The 27,375-nt window shown below is 36.6% G+C and overlaps 1 protein-coding gene across 1 annotated transcript in view; it reads left to right on the top strand.

The window, feature by feature from the left end:
• The window catches only part of LOC122531416, a 34,124-nt gene extending 14,880 nt beyond the window's left edge, over nt 1–19,244 (top strand). Inside the window, exons 3-5 of the mRNA XM_043659329.1 lie at nt 16,473–16,604; nt 17,288–17,730; nt 17,838–19,244. Coding sequence (XP_043515264.1) covers nt 16,473–16,604; nt 17,288–17,730; nt 17,838–18,528 — 1,266 coding nt within the window. The 3' untranslated portion in view covers nt 18,529–19,244. The remainder of the gene's footprint in view (nt 1–16,472; nt 16,605–17,287; nt 17,731–17,837) is intronic.
• The last annotated feature ends 8,131 nt before the right edge of the window (nt 19,245–27,375 follow it).

Consider the following 27,375-nt stretch of genomic DNA (forward strand, 5'->3'; position numbering starts at 1 on the left):
ACCTCTCGATAATTTCTATCCAGTGACATCATAGTTCAACGAGTTCAGAAAGAAAGCGACGAATTATATTGTACACGATTTTGGTCGCTCGTTATGGTCCGCAATCGGTTGCCAGCGCGCAAGTGGTTGAGAATTAGAAGAAAATGACACTAGCTTTTTTTATTTTTTTTGAAAACAATTTTATTGTCTAACTCAATTATTATCTAACTAAAGTTAATGTTCTTCTTTTTAACAACGAATTCAATGGTGTATATCATTTTGCAAAAAAGCTTTTTGTTTAAACAATACCGTTTAAAAAAGCCGTATTTTATAAGTCTCTTTTCCAAGTGTAAATGTTAATAAATTTTCGTTTATGAAAACTATATGTACAACACAAATGGATAAAATGATGGGATCTTGATCTTTGCATTATGAAAAAATTTATTATTTTCCAAGTACACATTCAGCCACGAGGTTACCGATATTTTTGGTTTCTCAGATTCTAGAACGAGTCGAACTCGCGCGAGTTCGTCTCGTTTTCTCACGCTCTTCGTCGAAGCTCACGCTCTCGATCTGCATAGTTTCTCTCTCTCGCTCTCTCTCCCTCTGTCAATTTCTCTCTCGATGAAAAAGCCGAAGTGGAATCTCGCGCCGCCCGTTATTCTAATTCTCCGCCCGTCTACTATATACCTTTCGCCATCGCGCCATTACGATAATACACCGGCTTCAAACGCGACCCACACACGTGCATACGCGCGTACCTTTCACGCTATTTATACATAGGCGCCTCTTTCCATCGTGCTATCTTTGGAAACGCTTGCGCGCTTGTGTGTTCCGAGATTTTTGAAATTTAACACTGCGATTTCTACGTTCGATCTCACCCGAACCGATCGCGATTCTTCTTGTTTCGTGGTTTGTCACAGTCCGGTACAGAACAGCCATGATTGAAATACTTGCAATCAGTCAGTCACAGCTGGCAGTTTGAAATTCCTCGCGTACTTTTGCCGAATTTAGTTCTAGGAATTCGATTGACACTCTCTTGACCCGGTTTTCCTTTTCACGTGTAATTTCAGAGGGAAAAGTTGAAAGCAAATTTGCATAGAAGCCATTGGAACTTTGATCATTGTGGATTCATCATCGCTTTGAACATTGAAATCTTCCTTTTACAAAAGACCCCCTAAAAATCTGTGTACGATTTCTTTTTGTGGGGATTCAAGAAGCCTTAACGTTTTCGTCGTTCAAAGTTCAATAAAACGGCGAAGAAGAGAATCGCACGGCAAGTTTCTTTCAATCTCCGAGACGGTGTGCGATGGATCTCGTCGTGGAAAACAGTTCGATGGAAGCGGCACTTGAATTTTCATGGAAGTACCTTTGCTTCTCCATTTGAAGGAAAAGAAAGAAAAAAATTGACGCGACGGCTGTCGAAACGAGACCAAATGGATCGTTGTTGAGATCTTTTCCCACAAAGTTGTATCAGTCGAGATCGTCGACAATTTTTCATTCTCACCGGTACACAGGTGATCGTTCTTTGGAAGTACGCTTGCGTTTCGAGCGTGTGCGATCGTTCTTCGTTCGAATTCTGCTCTTCACCGGTACGTATTTTCCATCTGAAACTCTGTTAACGCATGGTCGACTGTCACGTACGCGTGACTTCTTTTNGAGATCACGGGGGACTTGGTTGCAAATCCTCTAAATTGTCCATACGCGAGGGATGCGAAAGATGTAGAAACGTAAAAATCTCCAATTTGACGAGCTAACTTTTATCAATAAATACAGTGTAATTACCAATCACCCTACGAACAATTGCCGATAATAGACGATACCGTCCGCGCGATTTCGTACGATCGGTTTCGCCAGGAATCAACGAACAAATTGACAAAGAAGGTTCAAAAAAGGAAAAAAAAAAAGAAAGAAAGGAAAAGACAAGAGCGCGGAATCTAAATCTGTCTCTAGATTTGCTCGGCCTTGAACGAATCTTCCACATCTCTAACATTCCACGTTCCTTCTCGTCGGAAGAAGCTTTTATACTTCCTCCATCTGGAGCCGCCTGATCCTCTGTCCTCTTCTTCCCTTTATCCGCCATTATATTCCGTGCAGCTCGATTAACCAGTTTCTTTCGATTTCAAACGAATTCCGTCGAAGCGAAATTCCAACGTACCGAGAGGGGGGTACCATCGAAAGAGATCTTCGGTACCATCATTCGCGCAACCGTTCGTTTTTTTATCCATTTCTTTTCTATCCGATTCTTCTTCTTCTTCTTCTTCTGCTTCCTTTCGATTTTTCTCTCGTTGCTTGGCGATTTAACGGGCAATTTCGTGTCACGCTGATTTCGCGTGACATTCTGCTCGCAGCACGTGGCTCTGTCGTCCCGCGACGACGCGCCTCCGACAGAGTTTCTTTTTTCTTCAGAGTTCAGCCGGTTCCACGACGGAATTGCGTAATTTTTAGATTAATTTTGGATCGCGCGAAGGAGATCGAGAACGCGACAGCTGCGTCGGCGGAGAAGAAAAGATCGAGAGATCGATAGTTCAGACCCCTCGAGTTAAACCTCCGCGGAACTGGGTCATCATAGATCTCGATCTCTGCGCTACGAGTAGCCTTCATCCTCGACTTTACTTCTTTCTTGATGAATGAAACCGCGCGAATGCGCGAGTGCTTCGCATGAATTTTTATATAAAACTTGAAAAGTCATTAGCAAATAGAAGGTTTTACGGTATTGTAATAAATAATATATAAGCTCAAAAGTAGTATGTACCTTGAATCTCTGTGTTTCGTCGTGACCGGTGTCCGACAATTGTTACTTTTAAAATGAGATAAATCGAAATCAATCGTGCTAAATTAATCAACGCGAGCCAAACTTACAATTAGACGCATGAGATCCTCTTCGAGTATTTTAATATTTGCCTCACGGTCCACGAACCAGTTGCTACCGCAAGTGGTTAACCTTTTTGTTCCAAAATTCAGTTTCGAGTAAAATAAAATAGGAATAACAAATAATAAATTTATTGAAATATTGTAAAAATAAATAATACAGTAATAATAAATTTATTAAAATATAGTAAAAATAAATAATATAGTAGTAATAAATTTATTAAAATACAGCAGAAATAAATAATATAGTAATAATAAATTTATTAAAATATAGCAAAAATAAATAATATAGTAATAATAAATTTATTTCTTGTCAATAATTTTTATTCAGTGGTATCATATTGACGAGTTCAGAAAAGCGTGTTTACGGTGTTAATTATATGTGTACGGTTCGGTCACTCGTTATGGTCCGCAATCGATTACCAGCGCAAGAGGTTAACCTAACACGTCGAGAATTTTTTTGTGTCCAAAATTCAGTTATTCAAGTAAAACAAAATAGGCGAAACAGATAATAAGTTTATTACTTCTCACTCATTTTTATCCAGTGGTATCATATTGACGAGTTCAAAAAGAAAACGTCAAATTATATGTATACGGTCACTCGTTATGGTCCGCAATCGGTTACCAGCGCAAGAGGTTAACCTAACACGTCGAGAATTTTTTTGTGTCCAAAATTCAGTTATTCAAGTAAAACAAAATAGGCGAAACAGATAATAAGTTTATTACTTCTCACTCATTTTTATCCAGTGGTATCATATTGACGAGTTCAAAAAGAAAACGTCAAATTATATGTATACGGTCACTCGTTATGGTCCGCAATCGGTTACCAGCGCAAGAGGTTAACCTAACACGTCGAGAATTTTTTTGTGTCCAAAATTCAGTTATTCAAGTAAAACAAAATAGGCGAAACAGATAATAAGTTTATTACTTCTCACTCATTTTTATCCAGTGGTATCATATTGACGAGTACAAAAAGAAAGCGTCGAATTAAATGTGTACGGTTCTTGTCACTCGTTATGGTCCGCAATCGGTTGCCAGCGCAAGTGGTTGAAAGAGCACTTCTCTCTGACGTGTTCGAACGTTTAGACTTGGACGACAAGTTTATCGTTGTAATTTGTAGTGCAGAGGGGGGCACGAGTATTGAATCAATCTTTAATTAATTATCACGACAGAGGCGAGAGGATCAGTTTGAAGCGGGAAATCTGTATCAAGGAACAGAAGCTGATAATTTCGTTCGATATGTACAGATAATGACGAATAATCTCGATAGCATCCTCCTGAAACTCTACGTTTCCTCACTCTCTTCTGGATCGTTGACTCGATCTCTGTAATTATGCTCGCGAGGTAACCTAGTTCCGAACCAGCATAATCAATCTCATCTCGAGACAGATCCAACCGAAACGTAATTCCATCTCGCGATGTTATTTTCTAAATTGATCCACGTCGTCGAGTCCGTTCTCGATAAAAGTCTGCTGAGAAAAAAGAAAAACGAAGGAAAAAAAATTCGAATCTGGAATAACGCGAATCTAACTGGAACCTTCATCTGCGGCGAGTTCAAAATGGCGGTCGATAACGGCGGAGGAACGCGTTTTGCGACGTCGATGGAGAACGAAATCGGCAGAGTCACCGGCGGGAAATTTGTAGAACGTGCGAACGTGCGATCGGGACACGATCTATACGTAACTGTAAAATTCGAGGTCGCGCGGATGTGTTTCCCGATCTCACGAGGATGAGATCGCTTCTCTAGATGCCTGCCCTCTCGAAGTCCATGCCCAGGGTATTTGTATAACGAGCAATATATAATGTACAGCCGATATGTAATATCATACTGTTTCGCGAGGCACTACACTGTCCACGGTCCAGCGATCTTTTAATATTGAATATCAGACGAAGGGGCGAAACGCACACGCCTCTTCGAGTTCGAATCGGACGAGAGTGTACGCTTGGAATATACTTTTCTTTCGAATGTAGTTTGCAATTGTGTTTCTCTTGAGGATAAACTATTTATTTAAGACAAGTGCTATATTTCGACCAGATTGAAATTAAAATTTGTTCGTTATAAAGATTTGTCGAAGGGTAATTGGGTAATTGATCAGTGTTCTTCTATATTTATTCGAAACAGGTGCTATATTTCGACCAGATTGAAATTAAAATTGGTTCGTTATAAAGATTTGTCGAAGGGTAATGGGTAATTGATCAGTGTTTTTCTATATTTATTCGAAACAGGTGCTATATTTCGACCAGATTGAAATTAAAATTGGTTCGTTATAAAGATTTGTCGAAGGGTAATGGGTAATTGATCAGTGTTTTTCTATATTTATTCGAAACAAGTGCTATATTTCGACCAGATTGAAATTAAAATTGGTTCGTTATAAAGATTTGTCGAAGGGTAATAACTGTTTTGGAAGGACAATAGCTGATCAGTGTTCTTCTATATTTACAATTGATCAGTGTTCTTCTATAGATTTCGGTTTTAGAAATTAGACATTTGAATTTAGGAGTATTTTATTATAATTGGGAATTTCTGGCAAAATTGTGCACAAGGCAGATAGATCGATCGATCGATAGATAGATAGATCTTTGTTGTTCGCGGCGCGGAGAAGGTTTCGATAGTATTTGCTCACGCTCGAGAATCTCGGGTAAATTACGTAAATGAGTATATACCACGCGAAAGGCAAAAGTTCGCAACTATGAAAGTTTAAACATTTGCCTTTCAGTGATTTAACCTTAGAAAATTATATTTTAAATTGTATGTAATTTTAAAAGAATTACATTATTAATTAAATTACTACATTATTAATTATATTATTTAAATTGAATTATTTTAAAAAGATATAATTTCTTAAAATATTAACCTCTTGCGCTGGAATAACGTGCCAGGCACGTCGAGAATTTGTTTTGTTCCAAAGTTTCCTCAGTTTCAAGTATGTATTTAAGTATAAACCAGGCGAAAGTAATAACAAATTATTACTTAACGATAATTAATATATATATAAATATAAATAATATAGTAATATAGTAATAATAGATTTATTAAAATATAGTAAAAATAAATAATATAGTAATAATAGATTTATTAAAATGTAGTAAAAATAAATAATATAGTAATAATAAATTTACTAAAATATAGTAAAAATAAATAATACAGTAATAATAAATTTATTAAAATATAGTAGGAATAAATAATATAGTAATAATAAATTTATTAAAGTATAGTAAAAATAAATAATATAAATAAATTGATATAGTAGAAATAAATAATGTAAATAAATTGATATAGTAAAAATAAATAATATAAATAAATTTACTACTTCTCAATAATTTCTATCCAGTGATATGACGAGTTCAAAAGAAAAAGAAAGCGACAATTTATATTGTATACGGTTTTGGTCACTCGTTACGGTCCGCAATCAGTTGCCAGCGCAAGTGACTACTCAAGGGTATTTCGCTACATCGTAGCAAACGTATAGACAAAACTATAGACGCACTGAGGGAAAAAATGGTACAAAATGCGACTGAGAGACCGTGTTCCTGTTTTTTCTTCTTCTAACGCTAGAAACGACGGCCGATGCATCGAGGAAAGTTTGCCGACTGCAATTTCCTTGGCAGACGAGCGTATTTTCCGCGCCACTGAACACCTCGTGTTCCCCCCACCCGCCGTTCCACGTTTCACGATCCTTCCGTTCGCCAGAAGTGAACGAAGAGAGAAAAGAGTGTTTCGGTAGCCACGTTTATTCGGGAAAAACGACACAGGAGAAAGAAAAAAAAATTCGGGAGAGTCGTACTCGAATTTCCGTGAAACGAAAAAGTTCGCGTGCGGCGCCATTCCAGTCATATTTAAATTTACGCTGTCTGGCAAATTTTCTTCTTCTTTCTTTCTCTTTTTTCCTCCATTGCGAAATAAAAAAAATTCGAAGATGCTCGAGATTTGAGAACTCTCGCAGTGACGGGCGAAGAAGAATCTTGCAAATATAAGTGCTCGATCGTTTCGGGAGAGCCATTCCGCGAATTCCATCGTTTGGAGAAAGTGATGGTGGAAATGCGCGAGATACAGCGGCGTAGAAATAGATCTCGTATTGCCGAGTGGTATACAAGGAGGGGGGAGATTGTGAAACGGAAGCGCGGCTTAAATAGTGCGAAAATCGGAACGTCATTTGAGAAAGATTGGACGCGGTAAGCCGTGAGAATGATTTTCAATGACACTAGGCCGGTATAGTGTATAGTCTTATCTGGCTGGCGCGTTAAATAGAATCCCGCTTCGCACGCGGGTAATTAAGATACAACTGGTTTTCTACTATTTGACACAATCAGTCAATTAGCGATGAAACAGAAATGAGAAATCGGAACGAGAAACGCGAATTGCAAGGTACAATGGAGTACGGCAACTGTTTCGAAACGTGTGTATCGATATATCGATAAGTAATTACACAATATAATTAAACTTAATAAACATAATTAACTAGACCGGTTAAACTGTTAAATAATACAATATCACTGTTAAATAATACATGCAATACAATATCAACTGTAAAATAATAATTACATACAGTGCAGTATCAGCTGTAAAATAATAATTACATGCAGTGCAGTGTCAACTGTAAAATAATAATTACATACAATGGAGTATCAACTGTAAAATAATAATTACGTACAGTGCAGTGTCAACTGTAAAATAATAATTACATACAGTGCAGTGTCAACTGTAAAATAATAATTACATACAGTGCAGTNTATTTAAAGATCATGAAAATTAGTAAGGTGGATGATTACTGAAAAATCATTTGTATGATCCTCTCTTTTTTTTTTTTTTTTTTTTTTTTTTTTTGAAATTTTTTTTTTTTTTTTTAAAAAAAAAAAAAAAAAAAGAATAATTTCATTAGATAGCATCGAGAGGTTTAAAAGTCGTCGATCGTTTGGGCAGGAAAGACGGCGATTTGTTATTGTGATTCATCGCCCACCGTGATTTGTATTCGACGTGCGCGTCGTCGCTACATCTTATTGTCCGCGGAAATTACATTTCACGTGATTATCATACGAAATCGCGGCAAATTCGACGATTTGACGCGCAACGAATACACGAGCTCGTCCCGTATGCGAAACGCGTAAATTATACACGCTTTAATTCTCTCGAACGCATCGCCCCGATAACTTCGTTTCCTTCGTCGATGATCCCAAACGATCGCTTCGTTCAAGAGACAAACTTGTCACTTGCTACGCATATTATTATTACGTCGAACATTATGTTGAATTGTATGAATTTTAGCGCCACCTGTTGAAATTATTCTCCTCTCTTTCTTTCTGCAAAATAAAAATTCAATCAGAAACCAGTGTCTTCATTTTTTTGGCAGAATAAAAATTAAAGTCGAAAACCAAGTGGCTTCGAGCTTAAAAACGAACGTTTTTTTTTCAGGATATATGTTGTGTTATCATCATGCGATTTTCTTCTCTCCTTTACAAAGTTACGATGGTTTAAATATTGGCGAGAGTTACTGTAAAACGTCTCGATATTTATTTAACATAAAAATATAAATATCGTGACATATTTATTTATGTACATATATAATTATTCTATTCATAAATTTATAATTATCTTTGTATTCATATTAAATTAATTATTATATTATTTTTTTTTAGTTTCATATATACATATATAAATTTAAATTATATATATAAATTTTTAAATATATATATATATATATATATATATATATATATATATATAAATTTTAGGTTGTTTTAGCTATATAAAAAAAGTCGGAAATCTTTATTCTTAACAACTTATAGTTCAAATTAATAATACTCATTTAATTCTATACGTATTTGGTGTTTGTTGCATTTCACGTTAAAAGTATTTATTTCGTTACTTCTATTTTACCTCGTTGAAAAAAAAAAAAAAGAAAGAAAGAAATCTCATCGATCGTTACTCCAAACACAGTAACACACATTTCGAAGAAGAATTAGAAACCACACGAATATTTCTCGCGAGGAAAACGGTAAAAACACGAGGACTCGTAGCTAATTACCAGTGCCAGCTGTTTCCACCGTGAAAAATCCGCAAGTTACCGCGTAACGTTATTTGTTTTAATAATTCGAAACGACTCGATAAAGATCGAGAAAAAAAAACTGCACGCGCACCACACGGTCGTTGATCGTTGTTTCGTTGCGGGCACGTCGACGGAAAGAGGAGCATCATCGAGCCCCCTCCCCACGTGGGTTGTTGGAATACGCAGCGGAAATGGAAAGAGAGCATAGCGAGGGAGCAGAAAAACAGAGGAGAGGAGAAAGAAAAATAAGAAAATAATTCGAGCATTCCAACAAGAGGAACAAAAGAGCGGATCTTCTTAGCGAAACATCTCATCGTCTGCGTGTTTCTCTCTCTCTCTCTCTCTCTCTCTCTCTCTCTCTCTCTCTCTCTCTCTCTCGTCGTTCGTTTGACTGGAATGCACTAAAAATAAATTCGGCCGACGCGGACCACCGCCATTCTCGAGATTCACCCCTTAATGCATTTGTCTCTCCCTCGTCTCTTCTCGTTCACGCATCCGCCGAGATATGACGGCTTCGTTCTGTCACCGTATGTTTTCTAAATGGTATCGTTAGCGTTACTATTTGCACATTTGTGTTGTGACTCGTGATCGTTAGAGGTCAAACTCTGGAGAATTTTCTGGAGGTTCCTGAAGCTTCGGTGGGGTGAGCTCTAGGAGTTTTGTAATTTGACAGAGGTGGTCTGGGAGTTTTTGTAATTTTATAGAAGTGAGTTCAAGGATTTTTCTAATTTGACAGAGGTGGGCTGGGAGTTTTGTAATTTTATAGAAGTGAGTTCTAGGATTTTTGTAATTTTATAAAAGTGAGTTCTAGAATTTTTGTAATTTGACAGAGGTGGGCTGGGAGTTTTGTAATTTTATAGAAGTGAGTTCTAGGATTTTTGTAATTTCATAAAAGTGAGTTCTAGAATTTTTGTAATTTGACAGAGGTGGGCTGGGAGTTTTGTAATTTTATAGAAGTGAGTTCTAGGATTTTTGTAATTTCATAAAAGTGAGTTCTAGAATTTTTGTAATTTGACAGAGGTGGGCTGGGAGTTTTGTAATTTTATAGAAGTGAGTTCTAGGATTTTTGATAGAGGTGAGCTGAGATTTTTGTAATTTTATAGAAATAAGTTCTAGGATTTTTGTAATGTGACAAAAGTGAGCTATAGAATTTTTGAAATTTGACAAAAGTGAGTTCTAGGATTTTTGAAATTTGACAAAAGCGAGTTCTAGGATTTTTTTTTAATTTTATAAAAGTGAGCTAGGATTTTTGAAATTTGATAAAAGTGAGTTCTAGGATATTTGTAATTTGACAGAAGTGAGTTCTAGGATATTTGTAATTTGACAGAAGTGAGTTCTAGGATTTTTGTAATTTTATAGAAGTGAATTGTAGGATTTTTGAAATTTGGCAAAAGTGAGTTCTGATATTTTTGTAATTTGACAAAGAGCTAAGATTTTTGTAATTTGACAAAAATGAGTTCCAGGATTTTTGTAACTTGACAGAAGTGAGATCTAAGATTTTTGTAACTTGACAGAAGTAAACTCTAGGATATTTGTAACTTGACAGAAGTGAGTTAGGATTTTTGTAATCTGACAGAAGTGAGTTAGGATTTTTGTAATCTGACAGAGGTGAGCTAAAATTTTTGTAAACAAGGTGATTCCTTAAACTTTAAATCTTACCTATTTATCTGCGAACAAACTACAAAGTACAAGCAAGATTAATTACTAATATTTATTATCTTCAGAGAAATGTGATGAAATTTAACCCGGGGAAAGTCTCAGCCCTCGGATAGAATTTAAGGTACATACTTTTTATTACCTCGCAATATTCCACGAGAATGAAGTTTTATGGTTACATGGAAATTTCGGTGAAAGTTCTCCTACAATAAATTGGTGGAGGAACTTAATGTCGCACCAAGTGTCAAGTGTCAAGGTCGTTAACAACAAGGACTTTAGAGGATTGGTAGCTGTAAATCATTATCATTATTTTTGTGTGAGATTTTGACCTACGATTTTTAAATATCGACGTTTATACCCTGAACCAATTAGCTGGTCTTTGTATTTGGTTCGTTTGAAAGTGATTGATCCCTAATTGGAAGAATTAGATTTAGAGATGTTGGAGTTTTAGACTTAGAGATGTTAGTTTTATTTCAAGGACAACGTAAAGAGAACTGTACAATCTCATAAAGAAGAAAGAAAAAAAAAACAGCACTGCATGTAATTTTTATGTAAAGATCCAATAATAAGGAAAGAAAGTTGAATTGTGGAACGCAAAATTCATTAATGTTCTAGAATTTAATAAAATAGCAAAAAAAAAAAAAAAAAAAAAAAAATTGCACAGCAAACACTTTGAAAGATCGTCGGAGAAAATTTTTCAATCTTCGAAACCAGTGATAGATTTTGCCATATTTTCAGACATGAAATTCGAATTTTTACAATTTTAAAAACGAAAGGTATCCACCTGCCACGTTTTTCTTTTTTTTTTTTTTTTCACATTTTTCAGAAACGAGGTCAGGTGAATTTATTTACAACAGTTTGAAATCTAGAAAATTTCTCTCTCTCTCTCTCTCTCTCTCTCTCTCTCTCTGTCTGTCTCTCTCACTGCAGTTTGTTGCCAGTCGGTTACGTGACGCTCTGTACATTATCGTGTCTGAGCAGCGACGACTATTACAGGTACAAAGAGGCAGCCAGTGTGTACAACAAGTAGAAACGAAGAAATGCTGAATAATTCAGGCAGTGACCGTAGCGAGTGACGTCACGATAGTATTCAGCCGGTGGACGGTTCAAGCTGAGCGACCATGCGGAACCCCATCCGCTTAGTAGAGGTCCCTGTTGAAAAATTTCAGCTTTCCGTACAAATTCCCTTATGGAATGAACGAGAGAGAGAGAGAGAGAGAGAGAGAGAGAGAGAGAGAGAGAGAGAGAGAGAGAGAGAGAGAGAAAATTCTTCGTTCTTTGTTGAAGAAACTCTGTTTCAGGCAAAACAGTTTATGTTGCTTTATGTCTCACCCGCCTTGTCGCTTTAATTGACACTGATCTTTCGCCTTTTCAAGGCATATCGAGTGAAAACCATCTGCACCGACGTGTCACGAGCTTCTAAATCGTAATTTACGACCTGTATTTAATCTCTCTTGCGCTGGAGTGACGTGTGCCACGCGCGTCGAGAACATTTGCCCCCAAATTGCAATGTTTTCTCTTTCTCAGTTTGAAGTACATCGAGGTACAACTCGGGCGAAGCAGATGATAAAATTTATTACTTCTTAATAATTTTCTGTCCGGTGATATCACACCGACGAGTTCGAAAGGGAAAAAAAGGAAACGACGAATCATATTGTATACGGTTTTGGTCACTCGTTATGGTCCGCAATCCAGCTGCCAGCGCAACGTGGTTTTAACCACTTTGCGGTGGAACGACGTGCCACGCACATTTGGCCCAAAATTGCAAACTGTTTTCTCAGTTTTAATTATAAACCCAGGCGAATAACGAATAATAAATTTATTACCTCCCGATAATTTCGATCCAAGTGATGTCATCACCGACGAGTTGAAAAAGAAAGCGACGAATTATGTCGTTATACGATTTTGGTCCCTCGTTATGGTCCGCAATCGGTTGCCAGCGCAAGAGGTTAACACTGGAACTGCCAAAGGCGTCAAAACGACCAGTTTGATTTGATAAATTAGAGCTATATACTATCTATATATACTATATAGATACTATCTATATAGAGCTATATACTATCTATATATACTATATAAATAGCTATATCTATGAGATATAGATAGCTAAATTAAAGCTATATACTATCTATATATACTATTTATAGATACTATATATATAGAGCTATATACTATCTATAGATACTATATACTATTATAGAGCTTATATTATATTAGCTTATATAGAGCTCTATAGTATCTGTATAGTAGAAGTATATAAAGAAGTATAGAAGTAGAAGTATATAGGAAAGTATAGTATAGTATAGTATATAGAGCTCTATAGTATAATATAGTATAGTATAATATATAGTTATAGTATCTAATATATACTATTATAGAGCTTTCACTCTAGGCGTCTGTTCAGATGCTGTTATACTATTAGATACTATATTATACTATATTAGTATTATACTATTATAGAGCACTGTAGCCGTCTGTTCAGATACTGTTATACTATTATATACTATATTATACTATGATATTTTATGAAGTAAAATAGATACTATTATACTATTATATTATTATAGTATCATACTATTATACATCGTGTCCATACACCAAATGTATACATTTATTATATACATACGCACTGTACGTTTCATATGTACTGTCTAACATTTTATTCCTCATACTTAAGAGCTAACACAGTTTCGATCTATAATATAACTTAACAATAAACAAAACTAAATGCCCAGGCAATATATTACTTAGAATATAGGTTACGTTGCAACAACTTAAATTATATCGTCACATTGTTGATGGCAACGTTCATTAAAGTTGAAGAAAACGACGTAACCTGCGAATAACCGCTGACAATTGTCAAAAGAGGAAGTCCGAGATTGTTGGCTAGATTCAAGTCCCCGTTTCAGAAGGGGACAGTTAAGAGTGCAAAGGATTAACAACGGTAGATAACGCGGCAGAGAACGCGTGGCGACTCGATTCGAAACGAAAAAAGAAGAAAAAAAAAAAAAAAAGAAAAAAAAGAAAAACGCGCGTGATTCTTTCAACATCTCGCGCGTCCTGGCTTCGTTATCAAGCATGGCCCATCGCCGGATATCTCGCAACATCGTATTTTTCCCGCCATTGTATGGAAATGTCAGAAACCTCGTGTTTCGTCTCGGACTTCTTTCATTCCCGGTCTCTTGGCCACCGAAACGAAAGAAACATGCAAATATGTTGAAGAGAGGGAGATGGGGCCCTCTTGCCTTTTGATTCAATGGCGGCGCATCATCGATGTTTCGAGCCTTTCTTTTCAACCGGTTTCGTGGATCAACTGTTCGCCGATGCTTAATTGTTTGCCCGATGACGAGTCCGTGACCGGAATCCTGGGAAATTTAAACCTCTCTCCCACACCTGTTCCCCCCTCTTTGCGCGTTTTTTTTTTATTCGCGTTTCGTTTATTCGAATTCCGTCGCGGTGTTGTGTTTAAATCGCTGTGGTTTAGCCTCTTGCGCTTGAATGACGTGCCACGCGCGTCGAGAACATTTTTGCCCCAAAATTGCAATATTCTCTCAGTTTTAAGTATAACCCAGGCGAAACAAATAATAAATTTATTACCTCTCGATAATTTCTATTCAAGTGATATCGTACCGACGAGTTCAAAAAGAAAGCGACGAATTATATCGTATATACAATTTTGGTCACTCGTTATGGTTCGCAATCAGCTGCCACCTCTTCCACTTGAATGACGTGCCACGCACGTCGAGAACTTTTTTGCCCCAAAATTGCAATATTTTCTCAGTTTTAAGTATATTCAAGTGTAACCCAGGCAAAAGTAATAATAAATTATATATAAATGTAAATAATGATAATTTATATATAAATATAAATAATATAGTAATTTAGTAATAATAAATTTATTAAAATTTATTAAAATATAGTAAATTTATATTTATATATAAATATAAATATAAATAATATAGTAATTTAGTTAATAAATTTAAAATATAGTAATAATAAATTTATTACTTCTCAATAATTTCTATCCAGCGATATCATACCGACGAATTGAAAAGGAAAGCGACGAATTCGTATACGGTCGCTCGTTATGGTCCGCAATCAGTGGTTAACCTCTTGCGCTTGAATGACGTGTCACCCACGTTGAGAACTTTTTTTGTCCCAAAATTGCAATATTTTCTCAGTTTTAAGTATATTTAAGTATAATCTAACGAATAATAAATTTATTACTTCTCAATAATTTCTGTCCAGTGATATCGTATCGACGAGTTCAAAAAGATAGCGACTAATTATTGTATACGGTTTTGGTCACTCGTTATGGTCCGCAATCAAGTGGTTAACCTCGTGCACGTCGGGAACTTTTTGTCCCAAAATTGCAATATTCTGTCAGTTTTAAGTATAACCCAAGCGAAAAAAAATAATAAATTTATTACCTCTCGATAATTTCTATCCAAGTGATGTCATACCGACGAGTTCGAGAAAAAAAAAAAGCGACGAATTATTATCGTATACGATTCTGGTCACTCGTTATGGTCCGCAATCAATTGCTGCCGGCGCAAGTGGTTATAACCTCTTGCGCTTGAATGACGTGCACGTCGAGAACTTTTTGTCCCAAAATTGCAGTATTCTCTCTCAGTTTTAAGTATATATTTAAGTATAACCCAGGCGAAACAAATAATAAATTTATTACCTCTCGATAATTTTTATCCAAATGATGTCATACCGACGAGTTCGAGAAAAAAAAGCGACGAATTACATCGTATACGATTTTGGTCACTCGTTATGGTCCGCAATCAGTCGCCAGCGCAAGTGATTAAATGGCTTTCTCGAAGAATCTTGGCCGAAGGTCAGCAATCTGACGACATTTAATTGTTCCTAGCGAGATGAACGTGTCCTACGTGGTTTTTTTTTTGGTTTTTCTTTTCTTTTTGTTAACTTGCGTTTGAAAATGTTGCTCGAAACTGTGACGACGGATGGTTGTCTTACGATTTTCTTTTCGGCTTTAAGGAGTAAGCATTGCTTATTGAAACTGTAAAATTAATTCAGGTTGTTCAAGGTGTTGAAACATTATTATGTAATTTTTATTATGTCAATTGTGTTCATTTTAACGAAATTAAATTTAAAATCTGTTTTGAAATTTCGTAGGTTTACAATTTACTTTTTTCTTTTAAAATCGAAACTTTAACTTGTACCGCGAGTACGACTCGATATTACAAGTCGAGAAAGATGACGAATGGGGAATCTTCAGAGCAAAAGTGATCAACGTTCAGAAGAAATTTACAATTATACAAAACATTACTATTTATTCTAGAAGAATAACACCAGAATAACATTATAACACAGAAATTATATTTTAAGAAATAAACAAAATTCTGATGTTAAATTACAAAATAATATAATGTTTATAAATACAAAATAATAATACAAATGATGCAGAACAATAATGTTTCATAAAACAAACGCGAAATTGGCCGAAAATTTCTAATGGAGGAATCAATTGCACACTATACTGATTGACTTTTCTTACAATACATATTTAATAGCGATTGGAGCGGTGTGGTATTTCGAACGGAATACTACATCGCTATTGAAAAAGAGAGAGAAGGAGAGAGATGGAGAGAAGAGTAACGTCCGTGTACAATAAACAGACGTGTACGCTCTGCTAACGTGTTCACTCCACCGTGTGAAAATCTCCTACGCAAGGTGAAACCTTGTATGAACGCGCTTGCGTATGTATGTACGCCGTGCCGCTTCTCTTCCCTCTTTTGAAACGATTATTATTACGTTCAGGAAAGTCGTTCGAGGACACTTTCCTCGTTAAGGCTCATAAGCGTATAATAAAGAGTAAAAAATTAAATTTCTAGAAAGTAATCACGAGCCATTTGTCGCTAATCGATCTCGTGTTTCCGTTTCTTTTTTTTCCAGCAATGCCAGTCACTGGTCGAGGAGAATCGAAAACTTCAGGACGCATTAACAGCCAGTCAAATACCTCAGGTAGTAATCGACAGCGTTTTCCTCCAGACGCAGGTCGACACGTTACAATGGCAAATGAAACAGGTTTGTACAAAATGTTCACGAAATTGTCGACTCAATTTTTCCTCCCTTTGATATAGCAACTGTTACGTTTAATACGTTTGTAGAAAATTGTTAGATACAAACACACGCAAAAGTAAAGTGGCAAAGATGAAGACATTATTTTAACCCTTTGCACTCCTTTGTCGAGTGTTACTCGACGTCAGGTTTTTTTTTTTTTTTTGGTCGCGCTCTATATTTTTCAATTGCCGAAAAAAGAGAAAGATAATTAAAAAATAGTTTGGAGTGCAAAGGGTTAATTTTCCTTTAATTAACCTTATACACATATATCAATATTATATATATTAACATATATATCAATATATATCAATATTAACTTAACCTTATACACATATCAATATTATACATATTAACATATATATTAATATATATCAATATTAACCTAACCTTATACACATATATACCAATATTATATATATATAATAATATTATGTATTATATATATTAAATTATAACAAAGTTATATTCCTTTTCTTCCTTTATATATAAAATTATCCTCTTTCCTTTCCTTTATATACATATATATATATATATATTTTATTATTATTATATTAATATTAGATATTTTATAAAAATATTAATTATAAAAAAAGAATTCAAACTTTATTACAATAACTTTAATGTCTCTCTGTTGAAACAACTTGCAGATAGAAACGAACAAACAGATGTACCGTTCGCTGATGGAGGAGGTGGTGCACTTCTTGGACCGGGCTCGCAAGAGCCTGGACATTCTTCACGCGAAGAGTAGTCACAAGGATAAGAGTTTAGCGGGACGAGTTCTACGTAGTCGTAGTGTTTACGCTGTTGACGCGGATTCCTCGCCGAATCGTGCCACGTCAGCCTCCCCGACTCCGTCCACCTCCCGTTTCGCCAGGGTAAAATCGTCCGGGCAGATCTCGTACACCAGCAACCTGCGTGAGTTCACCCTTTGGTCATTGTTTCGCCGAACAGATTCAGCGCGTTCTACCCCACCGCGCAAAAAGGAGCCACAGGAGCATCTCAACAAAACGTACGACAGTATAACTTACAAAAGGCCCGAGCTCGACCCGGACGAGGTACCGCCTGAGAAACTGTCCCAAGAAGCCTTCAGGTACGTATAGAAAAAAAAAAGAGAAAAAAAAAAACCCCCTCTTGAGGGGGTCTCTTTCGAATTCCATCTGAGGTGTCTTGAGGTTAACATTTGTAAATCGTTTCCAGATTGATGAGAACCGTTCAGTCATTGCTCTCGATGAGAGAGCCGGACCTGGCCAGGGTCTCGTCGACGGAGACCAGCGAGTCCTCTCCGTCGCCAGTGGACCATCGTCTTGACGGCGACACCCACAACGACGAGGTGAATTTGCAGAACGACTTGCGAGACTCGGCGAGATACGACAGACGTTCCAGCTGCGAAAACGAGTCGAACAGCACTGAGAGCAGCACCTCGCCAAAGATCGCCATCGTCGAGGTCAATGAAAACTCGGAAGACCTCGGCAAAACCGCCGAGAAAGAGGTTCAACTCTCGAACGGTAACTGCTGCAACGGATCCACGATAACGGATCACGACCTTGTCTCGAGCGCGCCAGCATCCACGTCCACGCCGTATAAATGCGAGAAAAAGGAGGAGGAGGATAAGTCAACGCCAGCTGTCAGCGTGAGCAGTGTCGAGGATGAGAGTGGGTTCTCTTCAATGGGCTCTCAGGAAGTTGGCTTGCTCAATGCACTGCCGATCTCTCCTATGATAAAAGGTTGTCACACAGAGGTGGGCTTGCCGAAGGTGCCACTGGGGAGGAACAGACATCGTAAATGGTCTTCCTCCACTATGGCCGAAATTCAGAATCTCCTTAAGAGACAGCGCAATAGCCTGACCACCACTAAAGTGACCGCCGAATCGTTAAGCGTGTGGGTTTAAAATGATTCCACGCACAATACTCGCGTAAGGTATTTTCTAAAATATGCTGAATGTATGCTCTCCGATGAATGCACGTGGTACACTGACACGTGAACAAAGGAACGAACGAACAGATGATAGAATGCAGTATTGATACAGTGTAATTCATTTTTGCGAAGACTGCTTTCGAAATGTCTCCCCGATCCAGGCGTTGACATTTTTTTTCCCCTTTTTTTTTATTTATCTGTTTTCGTTCGGAAGACTTTTAACTTTAAGGAAACTTGTAAAATAATTTATTGGCAAATGCCACGCGAGTGTAATCGATATTTTAGTTTGAAAATTTTTCTCTTTTGCTAATTTTCTACGAATGATCCAGCGCATTCTATATACGGAACATTAATTTGTTTAGAGTTTCTTATTTGGACGTTTAACACGTAATGTATGAATGCATTTAACACTTTTACACGTATTGGGAAAAAGAGTACATAATTTCTCACAGTTATGTGCGTAAGATTTTGTAAAAATTGACTTTACCGAAATTATTTTAACAGTCACTATTGACGATTGATTGCGTACATTGCGTGCTCAATTGAGCGTTTTATATTTTGACATGTTAAAAATATTCTAAACAGTTTCACGTTTCCAGTTTCCGAAATTGTTTAATTTGCCTTTGCACGTATTACTGCGCTGTAAATTGTAACCTTTTTATGGATTTGTATATAAAGAAATAAAAAATAGCAGGAGTCTTTTAATTTGAAATGTTACCTCTCATCGCGTAGCTGTAACTAGCAGTAAGATCACAATCACTTTGATAACGTTTCAATCTTTAATCTGTTCTAGATTTACAATTTCGTATACGGTGGTTTTGTTAGTTTTTAAGAATTTTTTATATATTCTTTCTCATGACTAATTTATCGTTTTACGATTGGCAATTACGAGTAGACTATAACGAGTACTATGAATAATTTCTGTACAATCGAATTTGTCAAAGTTTTTTTTCTTTTTTTTTTCTTAGGAAAAAATTTTCTTATACTAATGATACACGTTTTTAACAACAATTTAAAGATACTGAGAAAGATGTCTGTTCCTTTTTTTAAGGAAAGACAAGCGAAAACGACACGTGACACTGAAGCCCGCGAAAACTTTAAAAAAGAAAAAAGAAACTTAAACAGAGGCAGTTGATTCCTCGAGATTGCGTAGCGTTCTTTCAGAACGTGACAATTTTCTCTTTTGAGGAAAAAAAAAAAAAAAATTCTCTTACACTCGTTTGCACGTTTCTAGCAATAATCTAAAGATATTAAAGATATCTTCAGGGAAAGACGAACGAGAACGACACGTGACAACAACCGTCACGTGATATCGGACGGCACAAAGCGCGCGAAAAATTAAGAAGAGAACAGAAATTTAAACAAAAGTAGTTGATTCCTCGAGGTTGCGCCGCGTTCTTTTACAATGTGACAATTAAAGAAGAAATAGAGAAAGAGAGAGAGAGAGAGAAAAAAAAGAATAATCCAAAACGAACAAGAGATCGTGATGAAGAAACGAGTTGTAAGAGAAAGAGAAGGGAAGAAGTGGGGAGGGGGGAAGATGGAGAGGTTATGTGGCGGAGGTTAGGATGCGCGCGCACCGCGATAAGGCAGACGCGAAGTCGCGGTGCTCGTTATCAGTACGGCAGGCATCGTTCACTTGTTCGCGAGTCGGTCCAGAGGTTAGCCAGGAGATTGCGCCACCAGCCGATCCACTTTTAGATTGATTTTCAAGAGCACCGTGCACTGGGGTACAGCGCTCGGCGTTTATTTTAACGTGGCCAGAGTGTTCGAACGGGCCGCGACCGTCTCGGGTGATAGCGGAAACATCGGTGACGAGGTGAGAGGTTCGGGTGCGGGCGCCTTTTTCTCTCTCTGCCGGTCTGGAAGAACGTCGTGTCGTTCAATCGTGTCCCACGGGAGGCACACTCGTTTTCTCGTTGACTCGTTGCCTGCGTGCTCGTTGTTATTACCGCACACCGTGTTACGCGCTCACCGTGTGTGTATCTGTGCGCGCTGTTCCTGCCACCCGGTTACACGCTTGCAGTTTCCACGGCCTGTACACACACACACACACACACACATACACACACGCACGCATACACATACACACACGCACACACACACGCGCGTAGTGAGTCTATCTATATCTGCTGCTAAGTTCGTTCTTTCTCGCGGTGTTCCGTGTACTGAACAACCGACTGTGGGTGTGCGTGTGTAACCTCAGAACGTGCGGCTTCGTGGCGCAGTGCGTGAAATGAGTGACAAGGATCGTTCCTCTCCCACTCTTGTTGAAAACAGTCTTAAGTCGCTGCTCGACCAACCTAGTATCTTTCCATTGATTGGTAAGTGATGACCACGATTCGATTTCAATTGACGCAGTGGCAAAATCGTATCTTTTAAGATCGTGGTCTCCCGTGTGTGCGGGCTTCCACGGTCTCTCCTCCCCTCCCCCCTCTTGCCCACTCTTTCGATTTCCGCCTCGTTGGAACGCGCATTTTTCCTTTTCTTTCGAAATTCGCGCACAATACTACTTCAGCGCTGACTGGCGGCGATTCAACAAATACGAAACACGTTTTTTTTGTCCCTCTCTCTCTCTCTTTCTCTCTCGTATTCTCATTGACGAATCACCGTGTCGTCGATATTTTTCCTTGGACTCTCCGCCAGTGTGACATTTAAATTTTTATGCTAACTGCTCGTTCTTCTCCCCTCCATCGTTCACGCTGGCATCGAGCAACGGTGCACGATGGAGATAAAGAAACGAAAATTGTTCGAAAACGGTCTCGTTGAGGTAAAAGGAGAAAAAGAAGGAACAGAGAATAGCTAGCAACGCATTTTACGTTCGTTGGTTGCGCCGGCGCTCGGTTCTTGGTTTCTCGATTAACCTCGTTTGGACCCCGTGGTGCACCACGTGACGTTTCCAACCTAACCTCACTTTCACTTGCTCAACCTATATGCTCGGTTCAGTTCGGCTCGATACGACCGTCTTACGAGGCGATTTAACCAGCCTTTCGACGATGCTTTTCATTCCGAAACGAACGCTTTTAACTCCGCGCGAGGCAGATTTCAACGAGAGTCGACGTTTTCCAAACAAAAATCACCGACTCGTCACCGTACTTATCGAAACCGTTAATCTCAATTTCACGATCATTCTATTTTTTTTTTTTTCCTCTCTCCGGAAGTCTAGTTACCGCAATGACTTCTGGGACTCCATTTCTATGGCTCCCAGAAAAAAACTTGGAAAAATGCGCGTTCTTTCGAATTCGTTAACACTAGAAACTAAAAGTGTAATATCTGCAGCAAAGAAATTGCGGCGCAAGGTACAAGAACACAAGCTTCTGTGAACATGTTTTATCACTCGGACGTCTAAAAATGCACTGTCATAAATATACATAGAAAAATATTCATAGAAAATTACGAGTTGGTTACTTTGGTAATTTTCTAGTGTTAACACGTACCGTGAATCGCGACGTACATATTTCTTGAACACTTGGGGTACATCGATATATTGTACAGATCGTTTTCTTGACGATCTCTTTGGCAAATGATTTGGTAACGAACGCACGTGGATCGTCGACGATCCACGCGGTTTGGGGGCAAATCGTGTGAAATTGCAACACGGAACGTGTTGAAGGAACGGAGTGGGAGGCAACGGTGGGGGGAGGGAGAATGAAATAAAATGTTGGTCGCCTAGTATATTTATTTAGCCTGCCGTTCGACACCGTGGTGTCTCAATTGACGTTCATGGTTTTTTACGTCAGTCAGCTTCATTAAGCGGCAGCTGCCAGTTACAATTACACGAATTTATTACAGAAATTAATTACGTTCTGCGCCCTCTCGCACGACCGAACCAATAGTTGCAAGTTGCGAATTTAGTTTCCAACTATAGTTAGTTTGACAGAATCGCGGATATTTTAAAAAGGCCACGACGATCCTTCTTTTCCACGTGCAAGAAATTGCAAAATTCGTCGCTTGTAGCGTGCGGCGATATTATTGGTTAGGGAATTACCGTGCGAGAGGGCACTGGCGTGACAATCGACCAAAGAAGAAGCACCAAGTTTTCGAACTTGGTCGTTGTTTCTCCCACCGTCTGAATTCTTTCCGTCTCTGGACTCATTTGCATGGCGATTTACGCCGGCGTGACGCACGCGAAGTGTAAATCACGATCCAAAGTGCGTCCGTCGAGTTACAAAACCTTTCTCGCTTTCTCGCCGCGCTGCATTACCCGCGGAACGGGGTTCGAGTCCTCGCTTCAGATAGCCGCGTTTTGCGCAATCGCGGCACTCGTTCAACTTTTGTTACCATCCCGGTAACCTTTGTCGTAGAATAAAAAGAGAGTAGTAAAGTAAAGGAAGAAGAGGCAAAGTACGTGGGAAAGAAAGAAAGAAAGAAAGAAAGAAAGAAAGAAGAAAAGGAGGAATGATAGGAAGAAGGAGAGAAACGAAGAGCGAAACCGTGGAAATATCCTATGTAAAGTTAATTAACGGTGTTGTACCGATAATTCGAAACATCGAGCCGCGGTGAATTAAGGACAGTTCCCTGACTCAACCGAGTAATGGCTTACTTCCCATTCAACTTTGCAAACCAGTTTCATAGGCTGCTCGCGGACGAAATAGGTTTCATTGTAAAGTGACACGAACCGATTAGAGCCGGCGATTGTTCAAGATCGTCCAACGATTATTCGGAGATCGTTGGTGTCGTTCATTATTTGTTTGTGTCGCCTGTTACTATTTGCTTTAACCTCAACCCCTTACGCTGCAATGACGTGCTACGCGCGTCGAGAATTTCTTCTCCCAAATTGCAACATTCTCTCAGTTTTAAGTACCCAGGCAAAACAGATGATAAATTTGTTACTTCGTAATAATTTCTATCCGGTGATATCATACCGACGAGTTCAAAGGAAACGGAAAGCGACGAATTATTGTATACGGTTCGGTCACTCGTTATGGTCCGCGCAAGTGGTTAAGTAAGACCTCGAGAGAGTTAGTTGCGTGTTGTAATTAATTTTTAATCAATGTTGTGATTAATTTTCGAACGATTTTTACCTTTCGAAAGGCAAGTCGGAAGTTCGTTCGGATCCGGGCAGGTATTTTTTTTTTTTTCCAACAAAAATGGCCGCGCCGGAAGAGAGTTACAAAGTTAGAAGCCCTTCTAAAAATAAAGGCATTCAGACACTCTGGGCACTTGTCGTTCTTCGCATTTCAAAATCGGCATTTTCTGAATCCTCCAGTGCCACGTGCTCTGCCAGATGCTTATTGACGCTTATTTTAATGGGTATTATTCTGGTTACACGCCTCGCGAAACGACACGGACAAATTGAGATAAATACGACGAGTCGAGATCTATCGATAATGTTCTCGCACTCTCGATAATCAATTTTAGACTGCTTTCGTCCTGCCGATTGTTATCGACCTATGTTCAATTTACTTTGCTACTTTGTTACTTCGATAGGACGGCCAATTTCCTTCGATCGTGTTTCTCATTATCATAAATAATAAGATCAATGTCTTGCAAAAAGTACGATTGTTTTTTGTCACTTGGTCGATAATTTTCTCGATGCTTTTTCTGATGAAAAGAGAACAGAAATGACAGGCTATTTTGCACGTTTGTGAAACAACACGCAAAGTGTGGTTCGTAGCTTCGATAAGACGGCGTTTTCCCTTCGATCATATTTCGTTGTAAATAACAAATAAGGTTGTCTTGCTTTGACAAAAAATAGTGCGATTAGTACATGTATATATTAGTATATATTATATTAGATATTACAGTATATTATAGTATATATATTTTATATTTATACAGTAATATTTTATATTTAGATATAAGTACAGTATGTACATAGTATATTTATATATAAGTACAGTATGTACATAGTATATTTATATATAAGTACAGTATATATATAATATATTTATCTATAAGTACAGTATGTATATAGTATATTTATATATAAGTACAGTATGTACATAGTATATTTATATATAAGTACAGTATGTACATAGTATATTTATGTACAAGTACAGTATATACATAATATATTTATATATATATGTACAGTATATACACAGTATATTATAAGTATACAGTACATATGTAATATATTTATAGTACAGTATGTACATAGTATATGTATATATAAGTACAGTATATATACATAATATATTTATACATAAGTACATAGTATATTTATATGTATAGTATATATATAGTATAATTATAAGTATAGTATATATATATAGTATATATATACATGTATTAGTATAGTACAGTATATATATATATACATATATATATATATAATATATTTGTGTATAAGTATAGTATATACATAATATATTTATGTATAAGTACAGTATATACATAGTATATGTATATATAAGTACAGTATATATACATAATATATTTATACATAAGTACAGTATATACATAGTATATTTATATGTAAGTATAGTATATATATATAGTATACATATAATACATGTATTAGTATAGTTCATATATATAGAATAGTACGATTCTTTGTTTCTCACGTGATCGATAATTTTTCGGTAAAAAAAAAAAAAAAAAAAAAAAAAAAAAAAAAATAAAGCAGCAACAGGCTATCATTTTGTCACGTTAAACGCTCATGTTAAAGCGACACGCGATTCCGTCTAGGGAATTTATACTGAAAAGCGATTACTTAGGCAAAACGAGCGACGCAGATTTATCGTTCGCGATTAAATTGCACGGCAGAAGCATATTTTTTCGGTGCATATTTAATGACCAGCCGGTTTGCCGCTCGTAATCGTCGTGTACGGCACTTTCACGCGACGGTGGCCGGGCATTAATTCCAAGATTGACACTGTGATAACACGTGGGTTGCGTCATTGCTTGGCTCCAAGGACCGTGCATTTGTCATTACAGGCAGGAATGGAAGAAAATTGCGAATTTACGAGTATCTGGCGACAGTAGCCAGAGCTTAGCTGCCGCGAGTCGAACGTACCTGTTTTACGTGTTTCACTTGATCCATCACGCTGCAAATGTCTTTCATCCGGCGCGTATCTCGAGATCATCTGTGCTCGTTACGAATATCGTCGATCGTAGAGTCGAGTTATTCGAATATTCCAATCTTCGTCCGTTATTTCTCGATATTCAGTAATGAAAATTCTATGAGAAATGGTAATTATATGGGAAATGGTAATTATTAAATTTTAATTGATAAATACCAGCGCTCTGTCGGGATCAGATACGACGTATCTCGTGCAGAAATAATTAATCTTCCAAGGGAGATTCGATTCGTTAGTTCCTTAGTTTCTCTTTGAAAAAAAAGGTAGGACAATTTCTCAGGCATACGACTTGCGTTAGTGAGAAACGGCACAAGCGTCCTTGAATATTTTTCAAATTTTACGGAAACCGTGCAAGCATATTCTCTTACAGTCACGAAAGATCTCTCTCTCTCTCTCTCTCTCTCTCTCTCTCTCTCTCTCTCTCTCTCTCTTTTTCTCTCTGACAAAGAAAAGAAGAAGAAAAAAATCCTTTCCTCCAAAGGGAAAAAAGAAAAATCCACAGAAATGGTGGAATATTATTTTATTTTATATTTGAATATAAATAATTTATATTAATAATTCTCTATATAATTATAAAATGAGGATATGGTGAATTTCGATTTAATTCTACTTTTTATTTAATATTTTGTACATTAATTCTTCTTTACCATTGTTATATTTATTGTTTAATTTGTTAAATTTATTTTATAGATTAAATTTTTATATTGTAGCAATATTAAATATTATAAATGTTAACAGTTTTAAATTCATTTATATAATTATATCTTGTTTTTAGTAAAAATTCCAATATTATATACATATAATTCATGGGTGATTATTTAAAGCTCATATTAAAGCTTCTTTTCTTTAGTTCAATAATTTTAGCTTCAACTATATTAAAAGTAGGAAGAAGTATGGTATATCTCTTTTTAGTAAAGACTCCAATATATATATATATAATTCATGGGTGATTATTAAAAGCTCATATCGAAGCTTCTTTTCTTTAGTTCAATAATTTTAGCTCCAGCTATATTAAAATTATGAAGATATGGTATATCTCTTTTTAGTAAAGATTCCAATATATATATAATTCATGAGTGATTATTAAAAGCTCATATCGAAGCTTCTGCTTTTTAGTTCAATAATTTTAGTTTCAACTATATTAAAATTATGAAGATATGGTATATGTCTTTTTAATAAAGATTCCAATATATATATATAATGCATGGATGATTATTAAAAGCTCATATTGAAGCTTCTTTTCTTTAGTTCAATAATTTTAGCTCCAACTATATTAAAATTATAAAGATATGGTATATCTTTTTTTAGTAAAGATTCCAATATATATATAATTCATGGGTGATTTATAAAAACTCATATTGAAGCTTCTTTTCTTTAATTCAATAATTTTAGCTCCAACTATATTAAAATTATGAAGATATGGTATATGTCTTTTTAATAAAGATTCCAATATATATATATATAATGCATGGATGATTATTAAAAGCTCATATTGAAGCTTCTTTTCTTTAGTTCAATAATTTTAGCTCCAACTATATTAAAATTATAAAGATATGGTATATCTTTTTTCAGTAAAGATTCCAATATATATATAATTCATGGGTGATTTATAAAAACTCATATTGAAGCTTCTTTTCTTTAATTCAATAATTTTAGCTCCAACTATATTAAAATTATGAAGATATGGTATATGTCTTTTTAATAAAGATTCCAATATATATATATATAATGCATGGATGATTATTAAAAGCTCATATTGAAGCTTCTTTTCTTTAGTTCAATAATTTTAGCTCCAA

The sequence above is a fragment of the Frieseomelitta varia genome, unplaced genomic scaffold (assembly GCF_011392965.1).
Source record: "Frieseomelitta varia isolate USP_RPSP 00005682 unplaced genomic scaffold, Fvar_1.2 scaffold_399, whole genome shotgun sequence".
Lineage (NCBI taxonomy): Eukaryota > Metazoa > Arthropoda > Insecta > Hymenoptera > Apidae > Frieseomelitta > Frieseomelitta varia.